At 42.9% G+C, this 26769-nt stretch overlaps 2 protein-coding genes across 2 annotated transcripts in view; one reads left to right on the plus strand and one right to left on the minus strand.

The window, feature by feature from the left end:
- Nucleotides 1–26769, minus strand: part of LOC126562723 (E3 ubiquitin-protein ligase RNF185-like) — a 382489-nt gene that overhangs the window by 13072 nt on the left and 342648 nt on the right. The window lies entirely within an intron of this gene.
- Nucleotides 1415–1883, plus strand: LOC126563308 (cytochrome b5-like). Its single transcript, XM_050219939.1, has 2 exons — nucleotides 1415–1666; nucleotides 1752–1883. Exons 1-2 carry the CDS (start codon nucleotides 1415–1417, stop codon nucleotides 1881–1883), a joined length of 384 nt encoding a protein of 127 aa, XP_050075896.1.

Here is a 26769-nt window from a genome sequence, read left to right on the forward strand (position 1 = left end):
TGTGTATTTTTTGGTTATCACTATTTTATCCCCAACGCGCACAATCCTCACTACGGTGCACAAACGGCACGATGACAACGACCGTACTTACGGGGTTGTCCTTGCGGTTGGTGCAATCGGATGATAGCAGAGAATGTGTGTTTTTTTTCTTTTCTCGTACGTCGCAAAACACGTAACCTGATCGCCGTTCACGGCGTTAGGCTTGAGCAGCTGCTTTTGGAACTTTGACTTTGATGTGTTTTGCTCGACACAAAACTCTTCTTCCACTACACCTTGATAAGGGACTAGTCGTGGGATTGCAGAGGTAAAGAAAAACACTTCTATTTGCTGCTTACGATACGTTTTTTCTTCGTCACAACCACTAAATATGTTGTTTTTTTTCTCCCTTCTCGTCTGTGTTGTTTTTCTATGAAAACGATAAAAACGATCAAAGCCGTCAAAGGGTGTTGAAGTTTCATCGAGCGTGATGGTTATAGAGCATGGGTTCAGTTCTTGAGCGCTTTTCTGGTCGATTAAGTTTTGAAATTGTCGTTATTGACCGAGGAACGATTGTTTTATTTCCTTGGTCATTTGATCATGCATTGTTACTATCTTAGTGAAAAAAGAAATCTAAATGCTATAATAAAATTTAAAATATTTTTTAAAGTATATGAGATGAATTTAGTACGATACAAAATGGTCTTCACAAAATGAAATATTAGAACGTTTCATTGATTTTAAGCGGTAATAGAGATCACTCTTGCTATAGTTATCTACAATCCATTCTATTGAGTTTACCATTAAGAAACTTATTTGGTGCCATTTCCGGTAGCGGCACTGGTCTTCACTCGGTAGCACCTAATATCAAATTCCGTCTGGAACCTTCTCCAAGTACGCCTGACTGACTATCCCCAGCTAAGGGAAAAATTAAGTCAAGAAATGCCAGTAAATACAGGACAAATCCTTTCAAAATTTGCAACAAGAAGAATATAGGAATAAGAAGTAGAAAAAAATGAAGAGGAAGAACAGATTGTGTTTCAAACCTTTCTAATAAGCAACAATTTAAAATGAATTTAAACGTCAAAGCATCAAAAGATTCTACAATGTTTTATCTAAATGTCCAAATATTTGTACAAAATGACGTCAATAAACAATCATTATCTTTCTTCGATGCCACCAAAACGTGCGGTAGGTCTGGTATGATACGCACCCCCACAACAAACGAGCAAACCGATTTGAATCACGTACCACCGTTGTCCATTCCATAATCTACGCACGCGTCTCAGATTACACTAATCAGATCAATGGACGCGATCTATAAAATTATTAACCGTCCGGCACCGGACGCCCATTCACTTCCCAGCTGGTTCCGAACGGTTACACTAGAAACATTGGTCAACGAAGAGTTGTTTCTACACACGTTTCGTGCCACATCATGCCAGGAGAAATTATCGAGTACACGCTGGCGGAAGTAGCCCTACGCAACGGCAAGGCAGGCAATCCGACGTGGATCGTAATAAGGGATATTGTGTACGATGTAACGCATTACATGGAGGATCATCCGGGCGGCAGTGAGCTGATTAGCGAGTGGGCCGGTAAGGATGGTACGAAGGATTTTGATGACTTTGGACATTCGTCGGATGCGATGCGGCTGCTGAAGCCGTTGCAAGTTGGTGTGCTCGTTGTGGTGAGCGTGAAGCCAATACAGGGCAGAAAATGGGTTGTCTTAACTAAACCCAACCCCACTAAAAGAAATACATCTCCTTTTGCAGAGTGATCAAGCGAAGAATCGTGGTAAGAGCAACGTTGCTGACGGGCAATCGAAGTTAGGAGAAGAATTAACGGAAGAGGAGCTGCTGAAGAAGAAACGCAGCAAACGGCGTATGTTTATTCTGTGTGGATGAGCGGGAACACAGGGTCAGTGGAATCCACTACAAAGAAGTGTTCATAATATTTGTGATATCTACTTATAATAATCGTAACCGTACGTAAAGTGGAATGAAAGGTTCAATGGGGAAAACATTGTATATATAATAATTTATATAAAATATAAGTTTATAAATCATGCTAAAATTGCAACCTTATTCAATCGAATGGAACCGCCAAGGGTAACCACACGTGCTCGTACCGGCAAATCAACCACCGCTAAACAAAGTTTCGCCTTTTTCCACCGATACCGATAACGTCAGCGAAGCTAACTTCCGTCGTAACACACTTTCCAGCAGCCTCCGGAAGCAGCATGACACCGTACCGGGAATAGGGTTGATGGTTGCGGCCCTGCAACACATGTGGGACGTACCGGCGAGGCGGATTATCGATCGTTTTTCGCGAGCACGGTGTGTGTGTGTGTTTGGTGATGCAGTTGGTTGCATTTTAAATTTTCTGTTTGCATTACAATTAGACGTGATGCGATAAATAATAGAATTATTTGAACAGTAATAAGGTAAAATTGTGTATAAACAACGTAAAAATTACCATTATCAACCATAATATTTTCTAAACCAGTTAACCGGGACTCGTTCATCTGGACGGATGGCGTTGGATTTTTGTTTTTTTTCCTTCTCTCACCTTCTAATCGAATGAAAAATCTCTTCCAACGTCCTATCGTCATTGCTGCAGTGTACGAAAAAAAGAACTCTGTAAAAGTAATAATATAAAAAAAGAACCCTGTACATGCACAACATGCCACCCTTCAGTTAGCTGCAGGCACTCCAGCAGCAAGCCAGTTCGCCGCAGTCAACATTCGCATGAGTGCACCAAATCGCTGTACATCCGTGTGCTGGATCGGCATGCAGGTTCACACGTCGTCGATGCTGGGTGTTTCCCGGTTCGGCGTTACGGTCGGTTGGAGAAAAGTTCACCTGACTGCCCGAGGGGGCCAACCAACCGGGCGCAGCAAGGTGAAGTAGCCACATAAATCATTAAAAAACTTTCATCCCGCTCGCTTTCGATGGCTTTTCTGTGTGTGTGAGAGGTTGGGGGGAGGAAAGCCTTTTTTTATGCGCACAACTTCAGGCAGTTGCAACACGCTGCATCTAGATCCGGTGTGGGCTGGTGGCACTCCACACGATTCCTACTTGCTGACAGCAAGTAGTGCAGCGTCGAAAAAGTTTTAGCTTTACTGTCTTACACGCTTTTGAAAAGCGAGTGGGGCATGTTATTTTTTGTTGCGCCCTGGCCGCTTACTTCATGCAGGGCCACAAGCGAAGCTGGCAAGATCTTTCGCTCGCTCTTACCCTCTCGATCAGAAGCAGACTTACGCGGGGTGTTACTGGTGTTTTGTAACGGCAAGTAGCCAGCATGAATTGTTTAGTTTGTTTGCTGTGAGAAGAAAAGAAAATGGGGGTGAGAGTGAGAGTGAGAGAGAGGGGAGGATTTATCCAAAAAAGGGCACTAAGGGCCTATAATGGATGAGCCAGGTCCAGTTGCAGGTTCGCTTTCTCAAGAGAAAGCAAGCGAAAAAACAGGGGATGAGGGAAAACTCCAAGCAGGACCAGAAAATTCAGGCTTCAAGTAAATGTAATGCAGATGGGAAAAAATAACACTCCCCCACCCCGGCCTCTGCTACTTCCCTTCGACCTACCCCGTTTTACCTTGCAGGTGACAAGCGGTAGGTGTAAAATGGGAAAGTTTTAACGAGATTTCGGTCGTTGGGAGAAAAAAGCTCCCGTGAAGGCTCTTAGTGTCAAATCAAATAAGTTCGATAGTTCGGCTGCTGTTGCCATGGTGAATGGTCAGGTGTAGCGTTGCGATCATCGAGCGTAGTTTGTGGTTTGTTATCGATCGTTTCGGCTTTAACTGCTTGCCCGGTTTCTGTTTCCTTTGTTGTACGAGAACAAATCATGTGTTAAAATACAATTTTGAATAGTTGTAAATTTAAACTTTATTCATTGGAATGTTACAGATTATTTTGATAGGATCGATGACGTTGTTAGTTCGAAAATGGACAGTCATTTGAGTGAGTTTTTGAAGGATGCGCTTAACGCGGTATGCAATGTGTAGATTTTTGTTATTTTCAAGATTGCCAATTAATCTCAGCTATGATTCTTCATCTTCTTGGCCTGCTCAGGGACGATTACGTCTTAATGGCATGGTCACAGGGGAGGATCATAGTACAAGCAAACTAATCAGATGCTTGAGCCCCCGACAGAGCAGTCGATTACGTCGAAACAGATCGAAAGTTTTGTGGAAGCTACAGCAATGGTGGAGCGGATTCAGAGGACTTTCACTCGCCATGCGCAATCCATTTGACACTTTTGGCTCAGCGTTGCCGTCGTATCCTGTACGCTGTCACTTGCTGGGTCTGGAGCCCTTAGCATCTTGTCGCACATATGGCCAAGCACACCGTATTGTCTCCCTTCTCCTTAATGCCATTGATGGTCCTTCCTCACGCTCATCCATTAATCTATATGCACCCACGAATCGTCTTCGTTCTCGTCCTACGCTTGCGATTGAATCAAGGATATCTTCTGTTTGTGCGAATGATCCACTTTTGCTAGCAATAAGTTGATTTAGTTCTTATTCCGTTCCGTTTGACTCCTCCATTTCCATATCTTCCTTCCGAGCTCGTCTTCATGCTCTATCTATCGAGCTGCTCTCACTGTCCCATTCCTTGGTCCAATTTAATTTTTATGTGATTTGTTCTAATAATGCTGCAGTCCAAAATTCTTCGAATTTGTTTCATTACAAATTTATAATTCACGTAGAACAAATCATAAAGCTTGTAGAGATAGAGCAGTGCATTCTACCTGTATGACCATTTAGATATAAATTTGACAATCTTCAATCGTGCAATCTAGCACTCGTTGGAGGAAGGTATCTCCGACTTTCTCTCCTTCCTGTCTTCGCTCGCTGCTGCTAAGCTACGACGAAGACGAAGTTCGGTTCGGGGTTGGTTCGGGTGCGTCACGCGCTCGGGTGTGTTACCCTTACCCCACTGAGTGTAGAGCACATGATATGGGTCCCAATTTTCCACTTCGTTTAGGGCCTCTGAAAGGCTATATCCGCCACTTCATGGCCGGGTAGCTAATTTGTTTCCAGGAAACTTGGTCCAGCGCTGCATTCATCGAAGGACGGCTGCCGTCGTCTGATCCAGCCAATGAGATCGCTGTGCAGAGCCAGCGAGCACCTTCCTGGGCTTTGTTAGCATACTCCATACAACATAGTTAGCATATAGGACTATCGGAGTGCATTTCATGTGTTGCTGAAGTTCTTTTGATGGACTTATCACCCTCGAATAATGTGTCTTCGGGTTTCGATGCTTATGTTGTTTGTTTGCAGATACGATCGTACCAAGGCCAAAGTCAAAGTCAAAGAAATCGGAGAGATCGATAAAAAACCGTTAACGAATGTCGAAACGACCAGAGATGCCTCGCCGGAGAAAGGAACTCCATCGATCAGGGTGCCTCGCGGACTAGGGAACCTCCTGTAAACGGGAAAGACGTATCCAACGGTATGCAACATCCTCCGATTTTACCAATGATGAGCGAGTTATCCCCGATTTTCCACAAAAATGCTACCGGTATAATTTTCAGATAAATGTTGGGACCTTCATAGCCCCCAAGCACGCATCCAACAGTATGCTGCACTCCTTGATCGGACAAAAATGAGCGAGCTATCGCCGATTTTACGCAGAAAAACACTTTTTCGTGGAATAACTGGACAAAGGGAAGGAGGAATGGAGGTGGGGTGTTCGACAAAAAGATGTACAGCACAAAGACGCATCCAACGATATGATCGGATTGTATCGGAAACGAGTTATGGCCGATTTTCCACAGACTAATGTGGTACCAGAAACTCCCGGAAGTTTCAGCCAGCAGCATTCTCCTAGAAAACCAGTGTTAACTCGTTCATTTTTTATCGGATCAAGGCGTGCAGCATACCGTCGGATGCGTATTTGGGTCGCACATCTTTCTGACGAATAATTTACATTTTTAGTCCGATCGGGGCGTTCCGCATATTGTTTTTTACGTCTTTGGGCCACGCATCTTTTTGTGCAATATTTTACAGATTTTGTCGTACATAGATCAATGGACAACGATCATTAAAATAAAAAGTGTAGGGAAAGTTAGTTGTAAATCCGATTGCATATCGTCACATGGGTCGCAAAAATCGGAACAATTTCCACTCCGCTTAGGGCGCCCCAGAAAGGCTAAGCAAGTATATCAAAATGGAGCAGAATCCTTTGCAAAAAAGGCATTCCCTAGCCTGCTCCATTCAGATACTTTTCATAATCAAAGACTTCATGTAAAAGAACGATGATTTACATTTATGATAAACATATCCCCACCCTTAACGACAGAATCTTGTACCATCTTTAAAGTGCCGATTTCGTTACGAAACTAACTTTGATTGTTACGAACGCTACATCCTTGCATGCTTACATGCATACACCTCTATCGCACCGGATACACGGTGTACCGTTCCGTTGGTATGCTTTGCTTCGTACCATCGAACATCTTGAATGTTAAATTAAAGTTTCAAAAAGCTGTTCCAAAGCTCGTTTGCGCTCCATTCCTTCCAGGGCGAAAGCCGGGCACGCTTGTCGCGGTAGTAAGTAGTTTTCCATCCCTCAGGATAGTTTGAAGACGAAGAAATGGAGATGGAAAATTGCGCCCGTTTCGCAATGGATTCAATTTCTCTTGATCACCCACGGCCGGTTGTCGATCGTATTTCCGCATGTCGCAAGGACCAGCGGCACTCTGGAGCGGCCACCGGGCGGTGCCATTTTTGCAATGCCATTTTCGCTTCATCGTTCATTCATTATTGATTTAAACTCAATGCTATTTCGGTGAATGTTTTCCTTGGCCCTTTTTTTTTTTTGGTTGTTGCTAAAGGCAAGTGTTGGTAAGGGTGTGAGGAATAAGTCACAAGCTTCGGGAGCGAAATGGAGGTTGTATGAGCTAAAATTCAGCTCGTTCCAATCGATGAGAAGTCAAACAAATTCGCCAACGCTAGATGAAAAGCCGTTGCCGGAGAGAAAATTTAATTACGATGATTGATTTCGTGTGACGCGCCCTGTTCGCTTTCGAAAGCCCACGAAGGGCTGTTTACGGAGGATGGAGGCGGTGGTGGTGGTTTGTTTGTATATGTGTGTGGGTGTGTATGTTTTTTTTTTTCTATTCAATTCCTCTTCAAAACTGACGTCCCCGCGATGCTCCGATCTCGTTCTGGGTTTATGACGCATTTCATTTGCATTGGATGTGGGGCCATGTTAGTCGATGCTTCTTGGAGTTTTCTCCGAGAGCCGAGAGACATGTGTTCGTGTGCGCATCATTGGTCACATTCAATGCGGGATGATTAAATTATTAAAAGCAAACCTAGGGGAAGGCTTTTTACTCCAAAATCCAAATCGACATCCCCCATACCCCATTTGAGAGAGGCATTCAGGCATGATTGCAAATGACGGGAAATACATTCGCTTCTTCAAATTTGCCACCTGATTGGATATTGTTTTTCCACAAACTATTTTCAATTTTCCTTGCGACCTTCGCATGCTCTCATGTTGCTCGCATGCTGGAACCACAATCAAGAATTTATGTTGAATAAATATTACACTACTGGTCGGTGACCGTCAGTAGCAGTTTCATCTTAATGACAATCATTGAAGGTAATAGGCACTTTACGACAAATTGACTACATGTTGAACGGTTAAAAGGGCGTATCTGGTTGCGATGGAAATTGATTGAACCACGCGAGGGCGGTAATTTGGACAAGCGACGGTTTTTGGTAGGAACCAGGGGGAAGGGCTTCTCGTGGAAGGTTAATGGCATCGAACCTGAGTGCAGGTGATGGAATGTTAATCATCAATTTAAACGTAATTATAAGTAATCAACATTGCGTTGGCAACGTTTTTGGCGATCAATTGCAATGCTGTGTTTGGGTTACAGGCCAATAATCGAATATATATTTACTTTCGCATATTACTTGCATGTTAATAACAATTATGAAGAATTTTGCAAAGTGCTATACATGTAGCAGTTTTAGGTAAATTTTGTTTTACTCAAGAGAAAAACTCTTTTGAAAAAGTATTATTTTAAAGATTTTTCGCTAGTTTTGTTTAATCGTAACGAATAACAGCTGTCATTCCGGACTCAACAGTCGATTGCAATAGACTTCTGGTCGTTAACTGAGCGGCCCTTCTCTTTTCCCTAAGTGACACGTACGGTTCCACGAAAAATGTCATTAAATCACATGTAAAGTAATTAGAATTTACAGCTCTCCTTCTCCTAAGCGTCTTCAGAATGTACGCGTTTGAAAGATGTGATCTCAAGGGACGTGGGAAATGATTTGAAAAAAAAAAAAAATTTAAATAAACATCTTTTTGCGTAGAAAATATATCCTGATTACAGGTGTGCGCGTTGGGCTGATATCCAGATAGTTTTGGCATTGGCTTTTGGAATCCAATATCAAATGCCTACGATCTCGCATAAACCTGGTTGATATTACCCTGGCTAATGGTTTAGTTAATCTTACGAAGCCTCCCTCCAAATACCCAGCTATTTCGTTGAGAAAACCAACTGCCCCGTGTGCCGCGATGCCATGGAAGGCGTAAACCACGTTTTATTCATGTGTCCACGATCTTCCCGCATCTTCCAAAAGAAGCACCAACAGAGCCGCACCCTAGCTCACGATGGACAATCTTATAGGCTGTCCTCAACGCTGCCAGGGGTATCTTGAGATGCCTTCAGTTAAGGTGGAACGAAGAAATCCCTCCCACGGCGCGCAGACGACAACGACGGAGCAGAGCAAAGGGACACAAATCATCGGTCCCAATAACAACACAGTGATGAACTGCATGGCGTTCGCATCTCAGCACATCGGCATCGGCAGATCAGGTCGAGAAGTGGTTTATTGCTGTCGCATGCCTTCTTCTACGAGGTTTCGGCCATGAATCTCACACTGCCAAAAGCGGAACGTATTTGGCAGGCCACCTTATGTGGTTTCTATTCTATGCTGTGCTGTGCTGTGCACTTTTTGAAGGTTCCTGTATCGTAAACCTGGGTAAATCTAACGGATTACGTGCTAACTTGCAAACCAATAGCAATGTGAAGTTTAATGCTGATAGGCACCAACGAGAAAGTACTTGAGAGAATCTAAGCTTACACCGTACACTGCATGGTAGAAGCAGATCTTCCGATTGATCGTCCCAACGAGACTTCAAGCAGAACGAATAAGGGAAAGACAAAGGGTTTCATAGTTACTTACATATCTCAATAATATGCATTATTTTTGAAGCATTTAAAGCCCTAAAAAAGTTGTCATTTGCTGGACGACCTAAGAAGAATCTAGACATGGTAGAGCACTGTTTTAGGCGGACCCCTGGACGACTAGGTTCTAGGAGAGACAAAGCATCTGGAAAGGCAAAATTTATTAAACGAGACCTTGGAAAAGGACCCATGTACAGACATGTAACCTTCATGTTAGGCATGAAGTTCTCAAATCACAAAACAAATCGAGAACTAACTAGAAGTAGTGGATGCAACTCATGATCTAATGCAGTTTTGAAATTGATTACTCTTACTTATTTCAGCATCAAACAGCATTATACACAGGCAAACTTGTCTTGTTTCTAGTAGTGTCTAGTTAGACGTCGACGCATGCTGTCACCTGTGTGATAAATCCTTCATAATTTTACTCACTAACGTTTTAATTCAATCCAGCCAGACCTAACACTCATCAACAACATCCTCCAAGTGCCAAGGTGTAAACCCAACGTATCAAATACGTCATGTTGCTTCGCGTTCAAGTCACAATCGTAAGCACAACTTGTTCCGCGTTCACGTACCACCTCCCTCATACAAAGAGAATGACAAATTAAAATGACACAAAAATAATGAAAAAGGAATACGGCCATCAACAGATCCCGGCGTAACGCGTACTGCTCATTCGAATGTTTTCGTTAATGAAAAAATATCGTGTCACAGAGAGCTATTGCGCGCCTGTGTTGCACGGCACTGTCCCCAAGGCAGTTTGTGAGCGAGGCAGGTCGAAGGGTGGCGGCAGTGCAGGAGAAGCAAATGTTATTTGTATGTATTCGCTTTAATTACCCATTCCGACCTCGGGCACCATTTGCGATGATGAATATTGATAATTTGAGTGCTTCTGCGGTTACAGTTCACCTACCGGTTGTCCTGGGACATGCACACTACACTGTCCCGACCGAGTGAAGGTGTTGAAGGTGGATTGTTGCAAAATGAGCATGAGAGTTGACGGTGAAAAAGGGGTGAAAATACGTCTCTCCTCCCCCCGAAAAACAACAACACAAGAATCTGAGCTTGCTAAACCGGGCTTAGCCATGTCATCAAGGGGGACGTGAACGTGGGACTCGTGGGTTATAAATTAGCACGAAAAATGAGTGGCACGGGAGTGTGTCAGTGTCGCTCCCTGCCGTATTTTTGTGTACCGAAGCCAGGATTCTAAACCGTGCAGCAGGGTGTAGATTAAAGGGATGGGATAATTTAATTTGCCGATTTTTTATTAAATTAATACATATTCCGGACTAACGTACACCACAGACCATCAGCACTCAGTTGTGTGCGTTTGAGAAAGGGTTCGGTGAAGGTTAGCCAATCAACAGAGCGTTATAGACGATGGAGCAATAATTGTTTACAATTTAATTGCTTAATTTAAGCACACTTTTTTTGTGTGTAACGTTGCTGCTATTTATATCACGCTAAATCCTTATATTTTCATTGCAAAGCCATAAATAAGCGCGATACATTAGATAAGAGTAACTCCACTGAGTGTAAACAACTATCGCTGTTGAGCCAACGCCAACGCGCGAAAAGCATTTTCTTCCGAGTGTGTGTTTACCGTGCAGCCTGCCAAGGCAGTAAATTAGGCACACTAATACACAGATTGAAAAGTTGCTCCAAGTCGGTGCTCTAGTCAGGCCACGGAAGTTTGAAGAGGAACGAGCCAACGGCAAATCGAGCGCTTTTGGACAAAGATATGACTAATGGTGTGCCTGTGTACGTGTGTTGAAGTGAGTTCAAATTTCGTTGGTTTTAGCTTAGAATTTTCTACGAAACCAGCCACCAACTCCAGGCGGATGGATTTGTGGATTGGTAGATGTGTGTTTGTCTTCGGAAGGCTTTTTCGTAGAGTTTTCGAACAGGTACGGCGGACGCAACGGCTGCACACTGCACGGTAAAGATAAAACTGTCAAAATGTGAGCCTTAAGGCGCAAGAGATTTGGAGTTGAGCTGGCAGCTGGATTGCGGTTGTTGGTCTTGGGTAGGAAATTAGCTTAATTGGCAAAAAGGGAGCGAGGCAAGTTGGTTGAGGGTGAGACTAGCTTTGCTACATTTAATTAGATGAAGCAGAATTGAGCTTGTATTGCGTGTTACTGTGCTTAATCTATGATTTACAAATATGTTTTTAAAAGTATTTTTTAAGTACATTCAATTATTTTGTTTATACAATTCGAATGGCTTGACTTCATTCATTCTTAATGTATCGAGTCATGGATCGGACTGAAGTATGGAACCTCATGCAGCAGTACGGATTCCTTGGGAAGCTGGTACGGCTGCTAAAGGCCACTATGGACGGGATGCAGTGCAAGGTGAGAGTTTTGAACATGCTGTCGGAATTGTTCGAATCTCACCGGGGTCTGAGGCAAGGTGAAGGACTCTCCTTGTTATTTGTTGTTCAACATCGCTCTGTAAGGTGTAATGCGAAGCGAGAGCTTCGGCATCTGGGGCACGATTTTCACCCGATCTCTCCTTGGCTTCGCGGATGACATCGACATCATCGGACGGACAACTGCGGCGGTGTGCGAGGCGTACACCTGACTGAAACGTGAGGCTAATAGAATTGGATTGAGCATCAATGCGACGAAAACAAAATACCTACTTGCCGAAGGCTCGGATCGTGATAGAGCCCGACTCGGAAGCAGAATATCAGTTGACGGCGACGATCTCGGGGTGGTAGAGGAGTTCTGCTACCTTGGTACGATCGTAACTACGGACAACAACATAAGCAGCGAAATCCGAAGTCTTGGACCATGCTGACGGAGGACTCCAATGCACTCGCCATTTTCGAACGGCGGGTGCTAAGGACTATCTTTGGCGGTGTGTGCGAGCATGTGTGCCCCACCAAGAAGGTGCTTGTCAGCGACCCGTTCGGCTCGTTGGCTGGATCAACTGGTATCTAACCTGCCGGAGATCGGGTGCAGCCGTGGATGGAGGACTGCAGTCCTAGACCGAATTCCCTGGCTTGGAGACACTGATTGGAGACATGGCCATGTCGACACGACGTGCTCAATCCTGCACGCAGGCCAGGAAGAAGAATGTATCGACTGATTTCGCTTATCTGCCTTTCGAGATAAGCGAGTACTGCAGTTAGAAAAGGGTTTACTGAAATTAGAAAAGTTCTCACCCACATATAGCGTATTTACTGATCCATATCATGTAGTTGGATAGTCAGTCCTTACTGCGGGAAAACGGATGGGACTTGAACTCTGATTCTGTTGTGTGAAGACCGTTGCCACTGTCGCGTCTACCACCGGACTGCTTCCCAACAGGTATAATAAGTCATACGATTCAGCGTGAACTAATAAAGTAACAAAAAAATAACTGATAGAACTGAGTAATAACAAACAAAACAACAATTACAATAGCCCTGGACAACATATCAGCACACATCCACGGCCAAGTATGCCCGCGATAAGGCAATACATGAGAAGGAAATGCCTTATATTGTTTTTGATGAATTCCTCACAGGCGGTGTTGACAATAAGGCGTCGAAGCGTTACAACTTGTAATAAATAAATGTACAAATAAAATAGAACGGCTGTATTGCTTACATATTTTTTATGAGGCACTTAAAAATTATTGGACGAGCGAGACAAAGAGAAAAAGAAGGATCTATAACTGGGGAAACAGTTGTAATTTCTGCTACCACTATCGAGCTTGTCATCACACACGTTGCAAGACAAAATATGCAACCCTTCCCTCCCAATTCAATGATTGCGAATGAGACACCTAAGGATGGGCAAGAATTGTGCATATAAAAATGCCCGTGCACAAAAGTAGCAGCAGACGAACGAACATTAATACAAAAAAACCGGGAGGTTCGTTGAAAACACATGGGATGCGGCGAACCTGGGTTGTGGGAGTTACAACTGAACCGAAGCGGAAAGCATGCTCGCGTTCATTGTCACATTTATTTAATTCTATATTGTTCGAAAACTTTTCCGTACGCTCTCGCAGGGTACATTTCCCCGGGAAAGGAAATGGAAAGCGTATACTGACAGTCTACTACACTCGGTGCAGGATCGAGTCGTGGTGCGCTTTGCTGCAAGTTTCCTGTCTGCCTGTCCGCCTGTCTGTCTGAGGTTGGCATGCTGAGGGGGTAAAAAGGGAAGAGGTGAAGTGGTGAAGAGTTTGAACTAAAATTGAAATGGTGGAATAGTGCAAGTGTGGTAAACTGTCTGCAAACGGGGACATGTTGCTCGTTATCAGTGTTACCGCACAATAAAAAATTGCTCCACCACCATCGCTACTGCTAGCACTGCTGCTACTGGGAACTGTTCGACGCCTGGTTATGTGTGTGTGTGTTTGCAGTATTGTGCTGCATCCCATCCCCGATTTGTGAATAGGTAAACCAACCGACCGATAGTGTCGAACGCGATGGCAACGAGACAACGGAGAACAAGAAGCTCAACAGGGGGAAAAAAAACATGACAAAAATTGGCGTTGGTGAGACGAGTTTGCATAACGGGTGCTACCAACTAGTTCTATTGACTGGCAACTTACTAGCAGCACGGTTACGTGCGTGAGAACAAATGAATACAACACAGAAAAGAGAACAAAAGTTGACAGTATGATGATGAAATATGAAAATCGTTTTGTTCATCTTTATGCTATCTTTGGTGGCCGATATTCGTTTGGGTGGTGTGGGATGTTTTTTTCCTGGATGCAGCAACAAACATACATTTTGGGCTACATGTTCAAATACAAATAAGGGAAAATAAAGTATGATGCAAATGATTTGGAAAGGTTTTGTTGTACTTGGTTAAACAAAAATGAGTGGTTTGCTTGTTGAATAAAAACAAATGCTTATACCATGAGCGTGAAAAAGCTGATGTGATTTTCTATTAATTATGGTTGTTTTCAGTTCCAAATGTAGATGATAGATTCGTAATGTAATCCATCCCCTTTTCGAATTCCTTTGAAAATAAAAATTTCAATGGAGGCGCCTGGTCTTTTTGAACAATTTATTGGTAATCAGGAAGAATAATTCTTACGAAAGCTCTAATAAATTCAGAGCGCTACCATTTTTTTTTGGGTAACGTAAATGATTGAAAAACTTAACGTTAGCGAAGCATAGTAATTGAAAAGACTGCTAAAATTGAAATAGAGACGCCTGATCGCTTATAAAAAAATTAATAAAAAAACAGCCTCAAACTACAATTATTTTAATAATTGTTCAAGCTAAAATCATAATCATTAAACACATGAATATATTTATTTCTTTATTTGCTACAATTGATAGCTGGAAAGCTAATAATGGATTATTTAACAAACATTGTGATCATTTTCTTCCCTGCAGCGTTAACGATACATAACTAAAAATAGGAACCGTTAGCTTCGGGGCGTGCAGGTGTCCGCGTGTCTGTTGAACAGATTTTACAGCACAGCATTCTCGGATCTGTCTTGGATTTATCGCACCGATGTTTCAGTCCCTGCCCGCGTCAAGTGCAGGCGCAGTGTGCCGTGTGCAGCGAACGTGTTGAAGTGCTTTACTTAACACCCGTTCGCTGGAGAAGCCGGGATCACGGCTGCACGGTTGCATCACGTTCCAGGAACCGCTACCCAGCATTGCTACTTCAAACTCTGCTTCGCTCGGTAACTATAAATATGTCACACCGATCGAAACGCGGCCTACACCGGTGCCGTGCCGGAGGCTGTGCTATAGGATGCTCGGAGTTGAAGCTACTACCTCCAAAAAAAAAAGGAGGGCAATCATCGTTTTTTTCCATCAACTTCGATGATGTTGATACTTCGTCGGTGAACCGTGTTTTCGTGTCTAGAGGTCACTCACGGAAAGCTGAACTAGCTCGTGTCAAACGCGAAGGATGTGAGTGGATGAGTGACTGAACGCTTTTTCGTGCTTTTTAATCCTCGAGAGATCCTGTGAGAGTAGCAGTATTTTGAAGGGAGAGAAAAAGAGAATATCGTACGCGAACCCGAACCGTAGTGTGGAGTTGTCCTGGCCGAGACGACGACGACGATGTTGAATGGCCTGGTTCGATAGAGCTTCGAAAAATCAGTTCGACCGAGAACATCGTCGCGTGCGGATCGCATTCGGTAGCGTGACCGTTCGGTAGAGCTTCGAAGACGGTGGTGGGAAACGGGGTTTGGTGCAATACACGGTGACGGTGCGGAAAAAGGTCAGTTGATGGGGAAAACTGTCCCGTAAATTTTGGTGACACTGGTTCAATTACTTCGCAAGACGTGATAAGTTGTGTCGCACAGATACATGACAGCAATGTCCTTAAAACCTTCATCTCCATGTATGTTAGCGATCCACTCCACCTTCTGCACAGGTGTGCGTGTATCCATGCGCCTGTGTGTGTGTGTGTGTATCTGTACGTGTGCATCATCTCATAGTATCTCTTCCGATTGCGAAAAAGGTTAATATTTCTTCATCCGAAAGCTTCCAGCTCTCTCATCACAATTTGCAGAGTTTTCCCTCATCTCAGTCGGTGCTAGAGTGAGAGCAGGCAATGAGCATTTTACCCTTTTCATACCTTCTTGAACCTTTTCCCAAAAAGTGGTTGGAAAACGAAGTAAATGGTGGTGGTGGTGCTGCTGAAGGTGAAGACCACGAGGCACAAACATCATCCCTAAATGATCGAGCGAAAACGCGACCCGTCGGCGATGTGTGTGTGTGTGTGTGTGTATGTGCGAAAGAGATGGGCGTCACGGTGCGTCACGGTGTGGTGTGCTGACTCGCGCACCGCGGCCTGATGGCATTGCAAAATGGAAGCAACGAAAACATAAATATTTAATCGTTTTGCTTCGTTCCCATTTTGGTACGAGTGCACGAGTGTGGCAAAAGTTTTTCGTTCGAACGGCATCGCAACGCGTGCACGAGGCACAAACATCGTTGGGGTAGGGAAAACAACAATTGAATATTTGATTCAATTTTCCCGAAACAATCTGCTGGCTGTGGTGTGTTTTGTGTCGGTGTGTCTTAGTTCTTGGTGTCGTTTGCTAGAGTAGAAACGTGGTGAGCAACTTGAGGGACTAACGTGCCTTGTTGGGGTTGCGAGGGGTTTCGTTCTTGGAAGTGAAGATTAACTGATTACTGTTAGGCAGTCGGATAGCTGGCCAACCAGTGCATGGACTGTATCGAAGCGACGTTGCGTTTGACAACGATGAAGTAGCTCTATTTGTGTGTCTTACCATCGGCACGAAACTTGACACCAGCTGCCAGTGACGTTCAGAGCCAGAACCGGCACTATTAAACCCCCTTTTTTATTCGTTTAAATCCGCACCATTGTGCTCTTTTGTGTGACGTGATTTAAGCGCACCGGAGTGAAATCCGGAGCGCGAATAACAATGGCAAAATCGAAATCCGATCCGAGCAAAACGACAATGAGGACGGCACGATTGGGTCAAGGATGAAATTCGACGCTGCTTTGTGCCACCAAAACGTCCATCAAACGGTGGTGATAACGCGTGGGAAGGACGGTGCTTTAAAGGCAAAAACGAACGAACAAAAAAACGAATGTCAGCCATAATTAGTGAACATGAATGAGAACGAGCAGTGAGGATGTGCAAGTGAGATCGGGAGAGAGTTCGAACGTGAAAGAAAAACAAGTGTCGAAGCCCCAAAAAGGGTTTTTTTTTTTTAATGTTCAATGGTGTTTACCGTCAGTGTTTACCAGCGCCTGCTTTAATGTGTGTTTGTCTCTTGCCCATCTTGATTGGGCCAGCCTTAAAGAGGCATGCAGAACATGAAGCTCAAATTAAGTCATACACTTGGAATTGAAAAGACAAACGACAGGTAGAGAACACAGCCCTGCTCGTCAATTCTCTTGGTGTCATCGCATCTCCATCTCCATGTTCCCTGGTTGTTTTGGATTCGTTCAACAATTTTCCTACGCCGGAAGTTTCTCGCCCGTGTGTCTGTGTGTGGTTATGTACTTGTTTTGTGTTTCCATCCCACCCCCCCATCATATACGTGCGTGTGAAAGTGGGTGAAAGCCATACTCAAACCAACCAACCAACCAACCAAGCTCACTCGACAAATGTGTTTTAAGGTTACATGAGTTTTCCTTCACTGAAGGTCATAAAGCAGTCCATTATGCTTTTCCCTCGCTCGGCTTTCGGTGAACGTGCGCGTGGAATGCTTTTTTGTGTGCCTCTCTCTCTCTCACACACACACAAAAGCTTTCTCATTTTCTCTAGTGTGCATATTTGTTCTGCAGGATTCGCAGCATTGTGTGGGTTTATTTTTCTATTGTTTTATTTCATCCACATCGTGCTCATGTGAATATGTTTTGTTTTTATTATGCTCATACATGTCAAGCAACAAAAAAAAAAAACACATACACACACACACACCTCGCAAGCAGCTTTTTTCATACTTCTCATCTCAAGCTAGAGCCTTTTCCTCACACACCGACACGTTTGTTTTGTATGTATGGAAAACGAAAAGAACGATATAAAGCTTCGAAACGGCCACAAAAACATTCCCAGGAGGTAATGAAACCATTTCCGCGCTGCCTTGGGTTAGAAAAATGGTGTTAAGTGAGGCAGAGAAGTATGCGCGCGTGCGTGTGTGTGTGTGTGTGGGGAAAGCTGATAGTCTTCAGGGTGCGTGCGGTTGTGTGTGTTTCGTTCCGAATCAGCTGGCTTTCCCAGAGCGGAGCAAGCAGCTGCGTTATGTAAGCTTTTGTGAGCAGCAAATGGATATTGTGAGAGAGGGAGAGAAAACTACCCCACGGAGAGAGAGAAAGAGCTTTTGTGCTTCATTTCGAAACGTTCTAATCGTGCACCGTTCTGGAGCACGAGATTTCTCAGCTGTTTTGCTACTGGGTGCTGCATTTTTATTTTTTGGTTCTCTGGTGAGTGAGTGATTGGAGTGATTTTCCTGCATTAGGTGTCAGGACGTTTCGGGTTTCGGGGCCTGGGAGTAATTCGAAATCTTTGAGTGCCCCCGGAGAGCGAGAGAGAGAGAGAGAAAGAGAGAGTAAAGGGAGTGTGTGTGTGTGTGGATGCAGCATCCGCAAAACCAGTCTGTACCAGTTTCGAGCAGAGAAAAACGAACGCAAATACGGGTGAAGACAAATATCGGGGATGAAAAACGCATCGTGCTGCGTTTTTTTTACAGTTTTTTTTGTCCGTGTTCCCTGTATGTGTGTGTGTGTGTGCTTGCGTGTACGTGCGCTCGTTTACCGATACGAGCGGTTTTCGCAAATTGTCATCCGTTGGTTTTAGTGTAGTGCAGTGCTCGAATATGCTTGACGGTTTCGGGCCACGTTACGGGCACGTCGTTCGCTGGTGCAATTTTACGTGTGCGTGAATTACGTGCTTGAATCGGACTGGTGAATCCCGGGCGTTATTTAGGTTATTTTTTTGTGTGATTCAAATTACTACATTTTGTAACGTTTATTTCAAGTGTGGAGACGTGATTAAAAATCGTAAATCTTGGGTGTAAAATAATGTTTTAATTTTATTGTAAAATTAATAATTATAAAGAAATGTTAAATAAGTGAATTACATAAAGTCTTACTTATTTTTCCCGTTCCCTTGTAGAAAATTTTCAAACAATCTCGATACGACTATTAAGTGTTTGTGCTTATTACGTGAATAGTGATGTAAAAGCGTACCAAATTAATAAGTTTAAAGTGCAGTTGAAAAAATTCAATAAAAAAAGTAACCAACATACGGAAAACCCAATCCGTTTCGTAACGAAATTGTAACAGTGTTTTATAAAAAGTGATTTGAGTTCCTACTGATTAAAATAGTAGCAAAATACATTATGAAAAATAAACATGAAGTGGATACTTGTGCGCGTGAAAGCTGCTAACTAGGTGGACACCTCGTTCAATACAAAACTACACAAACAACAGGTAAAATTCCGTTCTCAAGAAAAGTGCATTGTGGTGCAAAATTAAACTGTTGTAGTAGCTCTTTTCGTATTTTATTACACACAATCCGTCGATACGTGCAAAACTCTTTAGCAAAACTTATCGTACACCGTAATGAATGAACTGTAATAGATGCCAAATGAAATGAGTAATAAAATGGTAATAAATTTTTGTTCTATATTTTACATTCTTTCGCTGTAAAGGAAAATCACCGAAGGAAAATTTAACCAAATCGATAAGGATGTTTCAGTTGAATGGTAAAATACGGTTCGCGTACGGTTGAGTTGTTTTCTCGTTTTCAATATGCTGTTGACTGTGCTGCTGTTTGCACGGGTAAAATTTCACTGGAAAAACCGTTAAGGTTAAAGTTTGCTTTTCACTAAAGTGAGTGAGCAGAAACCCGGTGGAAAGGCTTTCAGGTTTTTCGTATCGGTACGAAAAAACGCATTTAATTAATCGAATGTTGCTCATTGAAGTGTAAGCTAAACAAGTTTTGTGTTTTTTTTTCAGGAAAAAGGGCAACATTTAGGGTGCCTTTTATTATTTAAATTTTGAAGGAGTGAATCAGTATATAATGTAAGAATATTTCTTCGTAGTTTTTTTTTGGTCTGTTCTGAAAATGAACACTCATTCCCAGTCTTGAATTCAAAATTTTATGGGGCGACAGTTGGCCAGCCTGCGCCCTCAATGGACACACCAGATGTATCATCTCCGGCTCCGGAGGACAGGCACATCACCCACCTCCCTCACACATTTCGTTCAAAATGAGAAAATTCTTATGATTTCCTTCCGGTTGCCGGATAAGGTGGCACGTAAACAGGACGAAAGAATTCCCCCCCCCCCCCCCCAAAAAAAAGCATCTTCCTTCCCTCCCACTTCGGCATCGGCGTTTCGGTTTTCGCCTGCTTTTTTGTTCACTCCATCACTTGCTGGGTTAGAAGTAAAATGGTGACTACACGGCCAAAGGGTAGCCAGGAAAGGAGGGTTAGAAAATACCGCGATCTACATGCGAACATCATCGAGCAGCAGCGACATGCAAAGCGAGCGAATGGTCACGCGGTAAACATGGAAATATGTTGGCATCGGTCCCTTTTCCTGCAAGATGGCGCGCCATCAGGGCACCTGCCGGGCTGTAAGTGGAGTATATTTGTGGCCAGTGACACACACACACACGCTCGCACATACAATTTTTCATCTTCTGCCTTTCGGCTGGCGCGTTATGAAAGTGCAGCAACCAAACAGCCGAGCACGCAAATATCTTTAAAAAAAAAACCAAAACGCAAAGGATGAGCAAAATTTATGTTCGGTGCGTGAGCGGAGAGATGAATTATAAACGATAGCACGTGCGTTCGCTGCTGCTGCTGCTGCTAGTGTGGTTCGAGGATGATCGAGTCCCTGCTCCTGCTTGCCGACTGCTGCTGCACATCGTTAGGGAGTATTGCGAAAGAAGCAGTATTTTTCGCCACCAGTCTAAAAGAAAGAAAATGTACAAAAACTGTGATGGGAAAAACATTGCAAAACTTGCTTCCGATCGAAAAACCATCGGAAAACACTTCTCACACAAAAATACACTCACTGGGACAGGAAGGTTGTGGGCGAAGTGAAGACCATTTTCTTCAGTTTATTTTGGAAGCAAATAAAAACAACCATGGTAAAGGGATGGATACGCAAAAGAAGCGAAGGGTAAGATATAGAATCAATTTCGAAAATTAAAAAAAAAGAATTGACAAAAAAAAACTGAAGGCGTGAGATGAACGACCCAAAACATGGAAGAATGAAAGGAAAAAAAATCCATGAAGGATTGCACACTGTCAGAAAAGGGTGAACGGCACGAAGGAATCCGATCCCATCGCCAGCCAGCCAACCGTCATCCCCCCCCCCGTGGATGATGGTGTCGATAGGAATCCGGGCAAGGATTATTCATCTTTCTGCACAAGTCTCTTCCCTTTCTGTGACCGCCTGCCAACCAACTCCTGATCTTTATTCCAAAAATTGTACAAAGTGAATACGAACGCCTTTTGGCCTCTTTTCAACGGGGCGCCTTTTTTTTGTTCTCTCTCTTCAGCTTAAAGCATTTCATCCCCCCAAAAAAAAACCACTCCTGGTGTACCTTGTGCTTGTGTGTATGTGTAACGGGGGGTATGTAGGAGGTTGCAAAATTTATGCAAGTTATGCCCGAATGCAATGGAGATGAATTACGATGCGAGCTGCGTCACTGCACGGGCACATGTACGGATATACGCGAGCTCACGGCACCCAAAACTGGGACTCTTGGAGGGTATTTGGATGTTTGGCAGTTGTTGTTTTTTTTTTTTTGTTGCTTCTTTTCCCAGCATTCACTTGTGCTAGCGTCCCATTTTGGCATTCCAGCTTACAACGACTTCATAGAGCAAATATTTCATCCGCTGATGGTAATGTGATAAGAGCAGTGGGTGATAGCGAAAGAGTAATGCTTTTGTTTTTATACTGTTGTTTTGCTTCAGTGAACTGTGCTGGGAAGGGAACGAAGAATCATTTCGAAAAGTTCGAGATGTACTTTAACTTATCTTGGAATTGGTTGTGCTTTTGTGCTTCTAATTTTTTGTAAAATCTTCATAATTGCTTTTATATTCTTTGAAGATAATTTGAGTTGTTTGAGTATTTGTTTTATTTTCAAAAAAAAAAAAAAATCATGTTTTTTCTGGACTTATTTTTTCTATATTATTTTAGTAAGAGTAATCTGGTTGTTTGTCATATCAATTGTACGTATTTGGGTCAAATATTTTCATTACTTTAGATGAAAAAGATTAATTTTTTGATCTCGAATTTTTCTAATGATAAAACGTGTCTTTATTTATATCTTGTCAGCATGGAAGAAAAGTATTGATTTTCCTATCCTGATTAGGTCAAGGTACACTTTATTGTTGCCAATTCACCTGTCTCGCAACGTTTCCTTCCCATCATCCGGGCACATTCGCCATTGTACAAATAAAAAATCATTATAATCCTTCCGATTGTTGGCAATCGCAATGGAGCTAAATATTTATTACCAACACACAAACACACACACCCATCCACACCCACAGTGCACTCCACGGGTGGTGGTAAACCGTGTTTTGCACGGTGACACTGACTCTTGGCTGCTCTTGGCTTTGAGCTTATTGGAGTTTCCCGCTTTATTTGTTTCGTTGCTGCTCACCTAAGGGACAGCATATGACATCCATAATCGGGGTCCCACTGGGAGTCCATCCAATCGCCCCATCACAACCTCTTCTCTTCTAGCCACAACTAGGACGTTTGGATCGATGATTAAAAATAGCATCCGAGATCCGACCGACCAAGGGCAATGGATCGAAGTATTGCTTCCCAGTCACCGGAAGGATTGAAGTCGAGTCGAGTGAACCCGGCCAACGCGGAGAAGCTTGACGAGGCGAATTAAGCAAACTTGTTTGCTGCCATGATGATTCAAAGATTTATTTTCCGGTCGTGTGTGTCGTGCGGTTGGCTCTGGGGTATTCCGTTTTAGAGAATGACGGGGAACTTTTGAGTGAGCAGGATTTAGTCGTGGTTTTTTTTTTCCTGGTTTCGTATTGCTGTGTATTTTCTCCCTCGCATGCACTCGCATCGCATGTACCGAACGTTTCGATTGAGTGGTCAAAGTGATGGTAAAGTTCATTTTTCTTGCTCACATTTCTGATCACACAGCTTGGGTCGCTTTTGCTTCCTACCAGCAGTGTAGGACACTGGGCCAAAATGCACTGTATCGTTGATACGATCCATCAGACCGAATCGGATGCGGATCACAGGTCCGTAAAATGATAAAAATCGAACACAAGGGAACGGAAAAAACGGAAAAACTGTGGTACTGTGGTACAGAGCGTAGCGTAGGTCACTTTGAGCTTTGAGAATGGTTGAATGTTCGAGTACGAAACAAGACCGGATCGGTTATGATGTGTGTTCGCGGAAACGGAACTCGAAGTTGTTTCATTTCCCTCGCCGGAAGTCATTATCTGTCGCGTGGCAAACGGGTGGTTTACCTGCCGGTGGGAAACGGTGTTTAGCCCTTTGCCAGGGTCGAAAATGGTTCGAAACGTTTGGTGGATTGTAAATGCTCGTTCGTTCACTTAGCATTGGCGTGAGTCGGTGGTTTTTTTTTCAATCATTATGGTTCGAGTGAGTGTTGCAAACTACGCAAACTGTGTACGCTTGTGAGGCTCGGATGCTCATGTGGACGGGGAATTAATCTACTTATGGCATCATTTGGCTTATCAGTAGAAATGGCGATTAAAGTACATTTGAGACTGCAGGCGAAGAGTTATAGAAAATTGTTGGGATGCAAAGGTTTAGGAATTTTTGAAGAATATTTTTTTAAGTTAAATCATCCTTGGTAAATTGAATTCAAAATAATTCTTTTTCCATTTCAAAATTTAGCTTTTTGATAGATAAAATAATTGATAAATCAAATAGGGTTAGAAATAACAATTTTAGGTTTTTTTTAAATTTCTTAGAAATAATCGGACACTTGCTGAAAAGCGGAAAACAAAGTAATGAAAATAAATAAAACAATTGATGCATTTTTTCGAGTAGAATGGCCCGCCCGTATTGCTCAAAATATGCATTGTTTGGTTTTAAAAATGGAAAACTCATACGTGCTCTTATTTCAATGTACATTACAAAGAAATTTGTACTGCCAATCAGGCCTTTTGTTTTGCAATATTCAACCTCAATGTATTGATAACATTTTTGAACAAACTTGTGTGTTTGGAACAAAATCATTCCATGTCGTAAAACAATATTGTTTGGAGCTACTAGATTTTGATTGTTTTTCGTGTTGAGAATAGATTGTGGATTTGATTACGTTGTTTTCTGTAGAAAGTAGAGAAAAACTTTTTAAAAATACAATTGCATCAACCAAAGAAGAGACGGTGGGAAAATTTATTCAATTCAGTTTCGGTTCAGGACATCAAAAATAGTTTTTATTTTCACAGAACAATGAAGGGATATGATAATAGTAAATGTATGTTGTTGAACTTTAAACGGAAGAAACTATCTATAAAATCTTCCAACGGTTCAAAGGAAATGAAGTTATTTTTCGATGCGTGAGAAACAATGTTTGTGATGATGCGTTTCCCTTCAATCCGTGCTTTAACACAGGCGAGCAGAGTGTGAGCACGTTTTCCAAATTTCACACATTGGGCATAACCATGAAATTGGTTGTGCGTGTTATGGAATGTTGGCTACTTCTACTACTGCTTCAACTTCAAGAAAACAAAATGTCTTCAACATCGGATGTGCCTTTTGTTTACCAAACATACCGGTGATGGAGTTTGAACGAGACTAACATTATCATTCCCTTTCAATGCGGTTCAGTTTGCTTCGTTCGCATTTCGTCTTTGATAAGAAGAAAGAATGTTCCCCTGCACTGGAATGAAAATCCAACCGAGTGAAGTCCATTTTGTCGGGCTCCGAACTGTCTGAAATCAGCGATTTGAGCTGTTGTGCGTCTGTGTGTGTGCGTGTGGTAAATGGGTAAACGCAAAAGTGGGTGGAATATTTCATGGACCAGAGAACGTTTTGCGTTTCGGGCTCATTGGCATCGCGGAAAGCGGGTCGAATGGAACAGCTACAACAACGAAAGCGGACCGAAAAGTCGTTCACTGTTATGATTATAATCGGACAGCCAGAAGGTCCTGCTAAACTGTCATAACCTTCTCAACCCTCGGCTCGGAAGCTGGGTATTACAATTCGTTACAACAGGCAAATCACGGGGCCGGAAGTAAACGTAGGCCTCTTATTATGACGTTGACGCTCCCCCGTTTTCACCGGAATAGATCCCGCTCAGATTGTGATGGGTTTCTGTTGGGCTCTAAATTGCCATTGGTCATTTGGAATGGGGGAGAACAGACCGACTACTGGAAGGGAGCGTCACAGTTTTCCCGTCGAGCAAAATTGGTTGATGAAAATGGGACACCCCAACTGACCGAACCCAAACCATTTCGGTACGACTCTCGGGCGTGGTAAATGCAGGTTTGTTGTTATTTTAAACAAACCTACGTAGCATAATTTTATCATCAATGTGTGTGTGTGTGTGTGTGAGAGAGAGAGAGAGAGAGAGAGAGAGGGGAAAGTTTTTCGAGGCTAAAATTAGTTGGCCGTATTTTGCCATCCTATCCAAAATTGGACTTTTTGTCCATTTTCCAAAGTCAGTAAAACGCTCACGATCCGGGTTTTTGGGTGGAAGGAAATATGAACTTGTATGAAAGTTCTTTGCTAGAGAGGAATTTGCACCAATTAGGAGTATTTATTGGGGTCGTTTTGGTAGGGAGGAAGATTAAAACTCAAACCCAAAGGATAGGAGGGAAGTGACCTCCGGAATTGATATGGTGGGATAGTCATGATGGTCTAGGAAACATCATCATCATCAGATAATAAAATTGTTTTCGATGAACAGTTTTCGTACATAAGGATGAGGAAAAGGAATCATTTGGAAGACGAAGAAACATGCGATTAAATACAGAAACAATTAAATTTTAAATAATATATGTATTTTGTAAAATTGTTTCCAAAAATATATTTATTTTAAAAATTACTGTTTGACACATAGGGTTTAACAATATTAATTTTGAATCCTATGGAAGGAGGAAACGTTTTACGAATAAAGACCATAACATAAACTCAGCAGCAAAGTTCAATCCTTAACATTTCAGTCCATGAAAGGAACACCGTATTGAGTAACAACTCCATCAGCTAAACTGAAGGTTACTTATTGTCCCACAAGAATAAACATGATTTGTGGTGTTTTCCTACATCACAACGCATTGTTACGCGACATCAATTGTCAACGGTGAGTTCATTCGCTCCAGGCATCACAGGATGAAAGAGAACTGCCTTGACCGGATTGGTAAATCTCCGAACTCTCACTATCGGTAGCTGATTTGTGGAGGTTTTGCTCCATTCACTACTACGTTACATTACCAAAGTTACCATACCAGCACTGGAAGGACCATTCGTTAGGCGTGATATCCGTGATGGTACAGTGGACAGTATCTAACGCTGTAACGAACCATCCTCTTTGATCGGTCAACGGTGGATTTTCTTGCACGTGTGTAGCGCTAGCAGTTTTTCATGTATTGGGCTGGCAAGCCAAAAATGACTCATCCAAACGAGTGGTCGTACTTTATCTCTGCACGAGCCGTACGACCACGAAGCGAAGCTACACTGTTCCCTTAAAAATACGCTTCGTGTCCAACGAATGGATCGGTTCAAATATTTTGAGTCTGACCTACCGAACGTTTGGAAGCGTTCAAAGACCCACCTTCAGGTGCACACTGTTCACAACTGATTGTGTTCAGGGGACGATCACATATGGTACAGTACAAACCTTGGGCAAAAGCTTTTTGAAGTGGTAAACATGTTTATCCTGCATCGTTTGCGAAGGTCGCTAGGCGAAATGCTGAGTAAAATAACAACTGACACTGGAAATGATGCCTTTAGCGTGAGGAGTTTTTTTTTTTATATTCGTTGGATAGAGCCATGGTACGTAAAGTGAGCGTATGGTGTGGCCGTTGGGGACACCCAAAATATTCACACAAACTGTTTGACTGGCGGGCAGCATGTCGGAGAAGATACATTTTTTTTCGGGAGATTAAAATCGCCAAAAATGCCTAACAAACTGAATCAGAATACGTAGTGTAGGGTGTGGT

The sequence above is a fragment of the Anopheles maculipalpis genome, chromosome 3RL, assembly GCF_943734695.1.
Source record: "Anopheles maculipalpis chromosome 3RL, idAnoMacuDA_375_x, whole genome shotgun sequence".
Taxonomy (NCBI): Eukaryota; Metazoa; Arthropoda; class Insecta; order Diptera; family Culicidae; genus Anopheles; species Anopheles maculipalpis.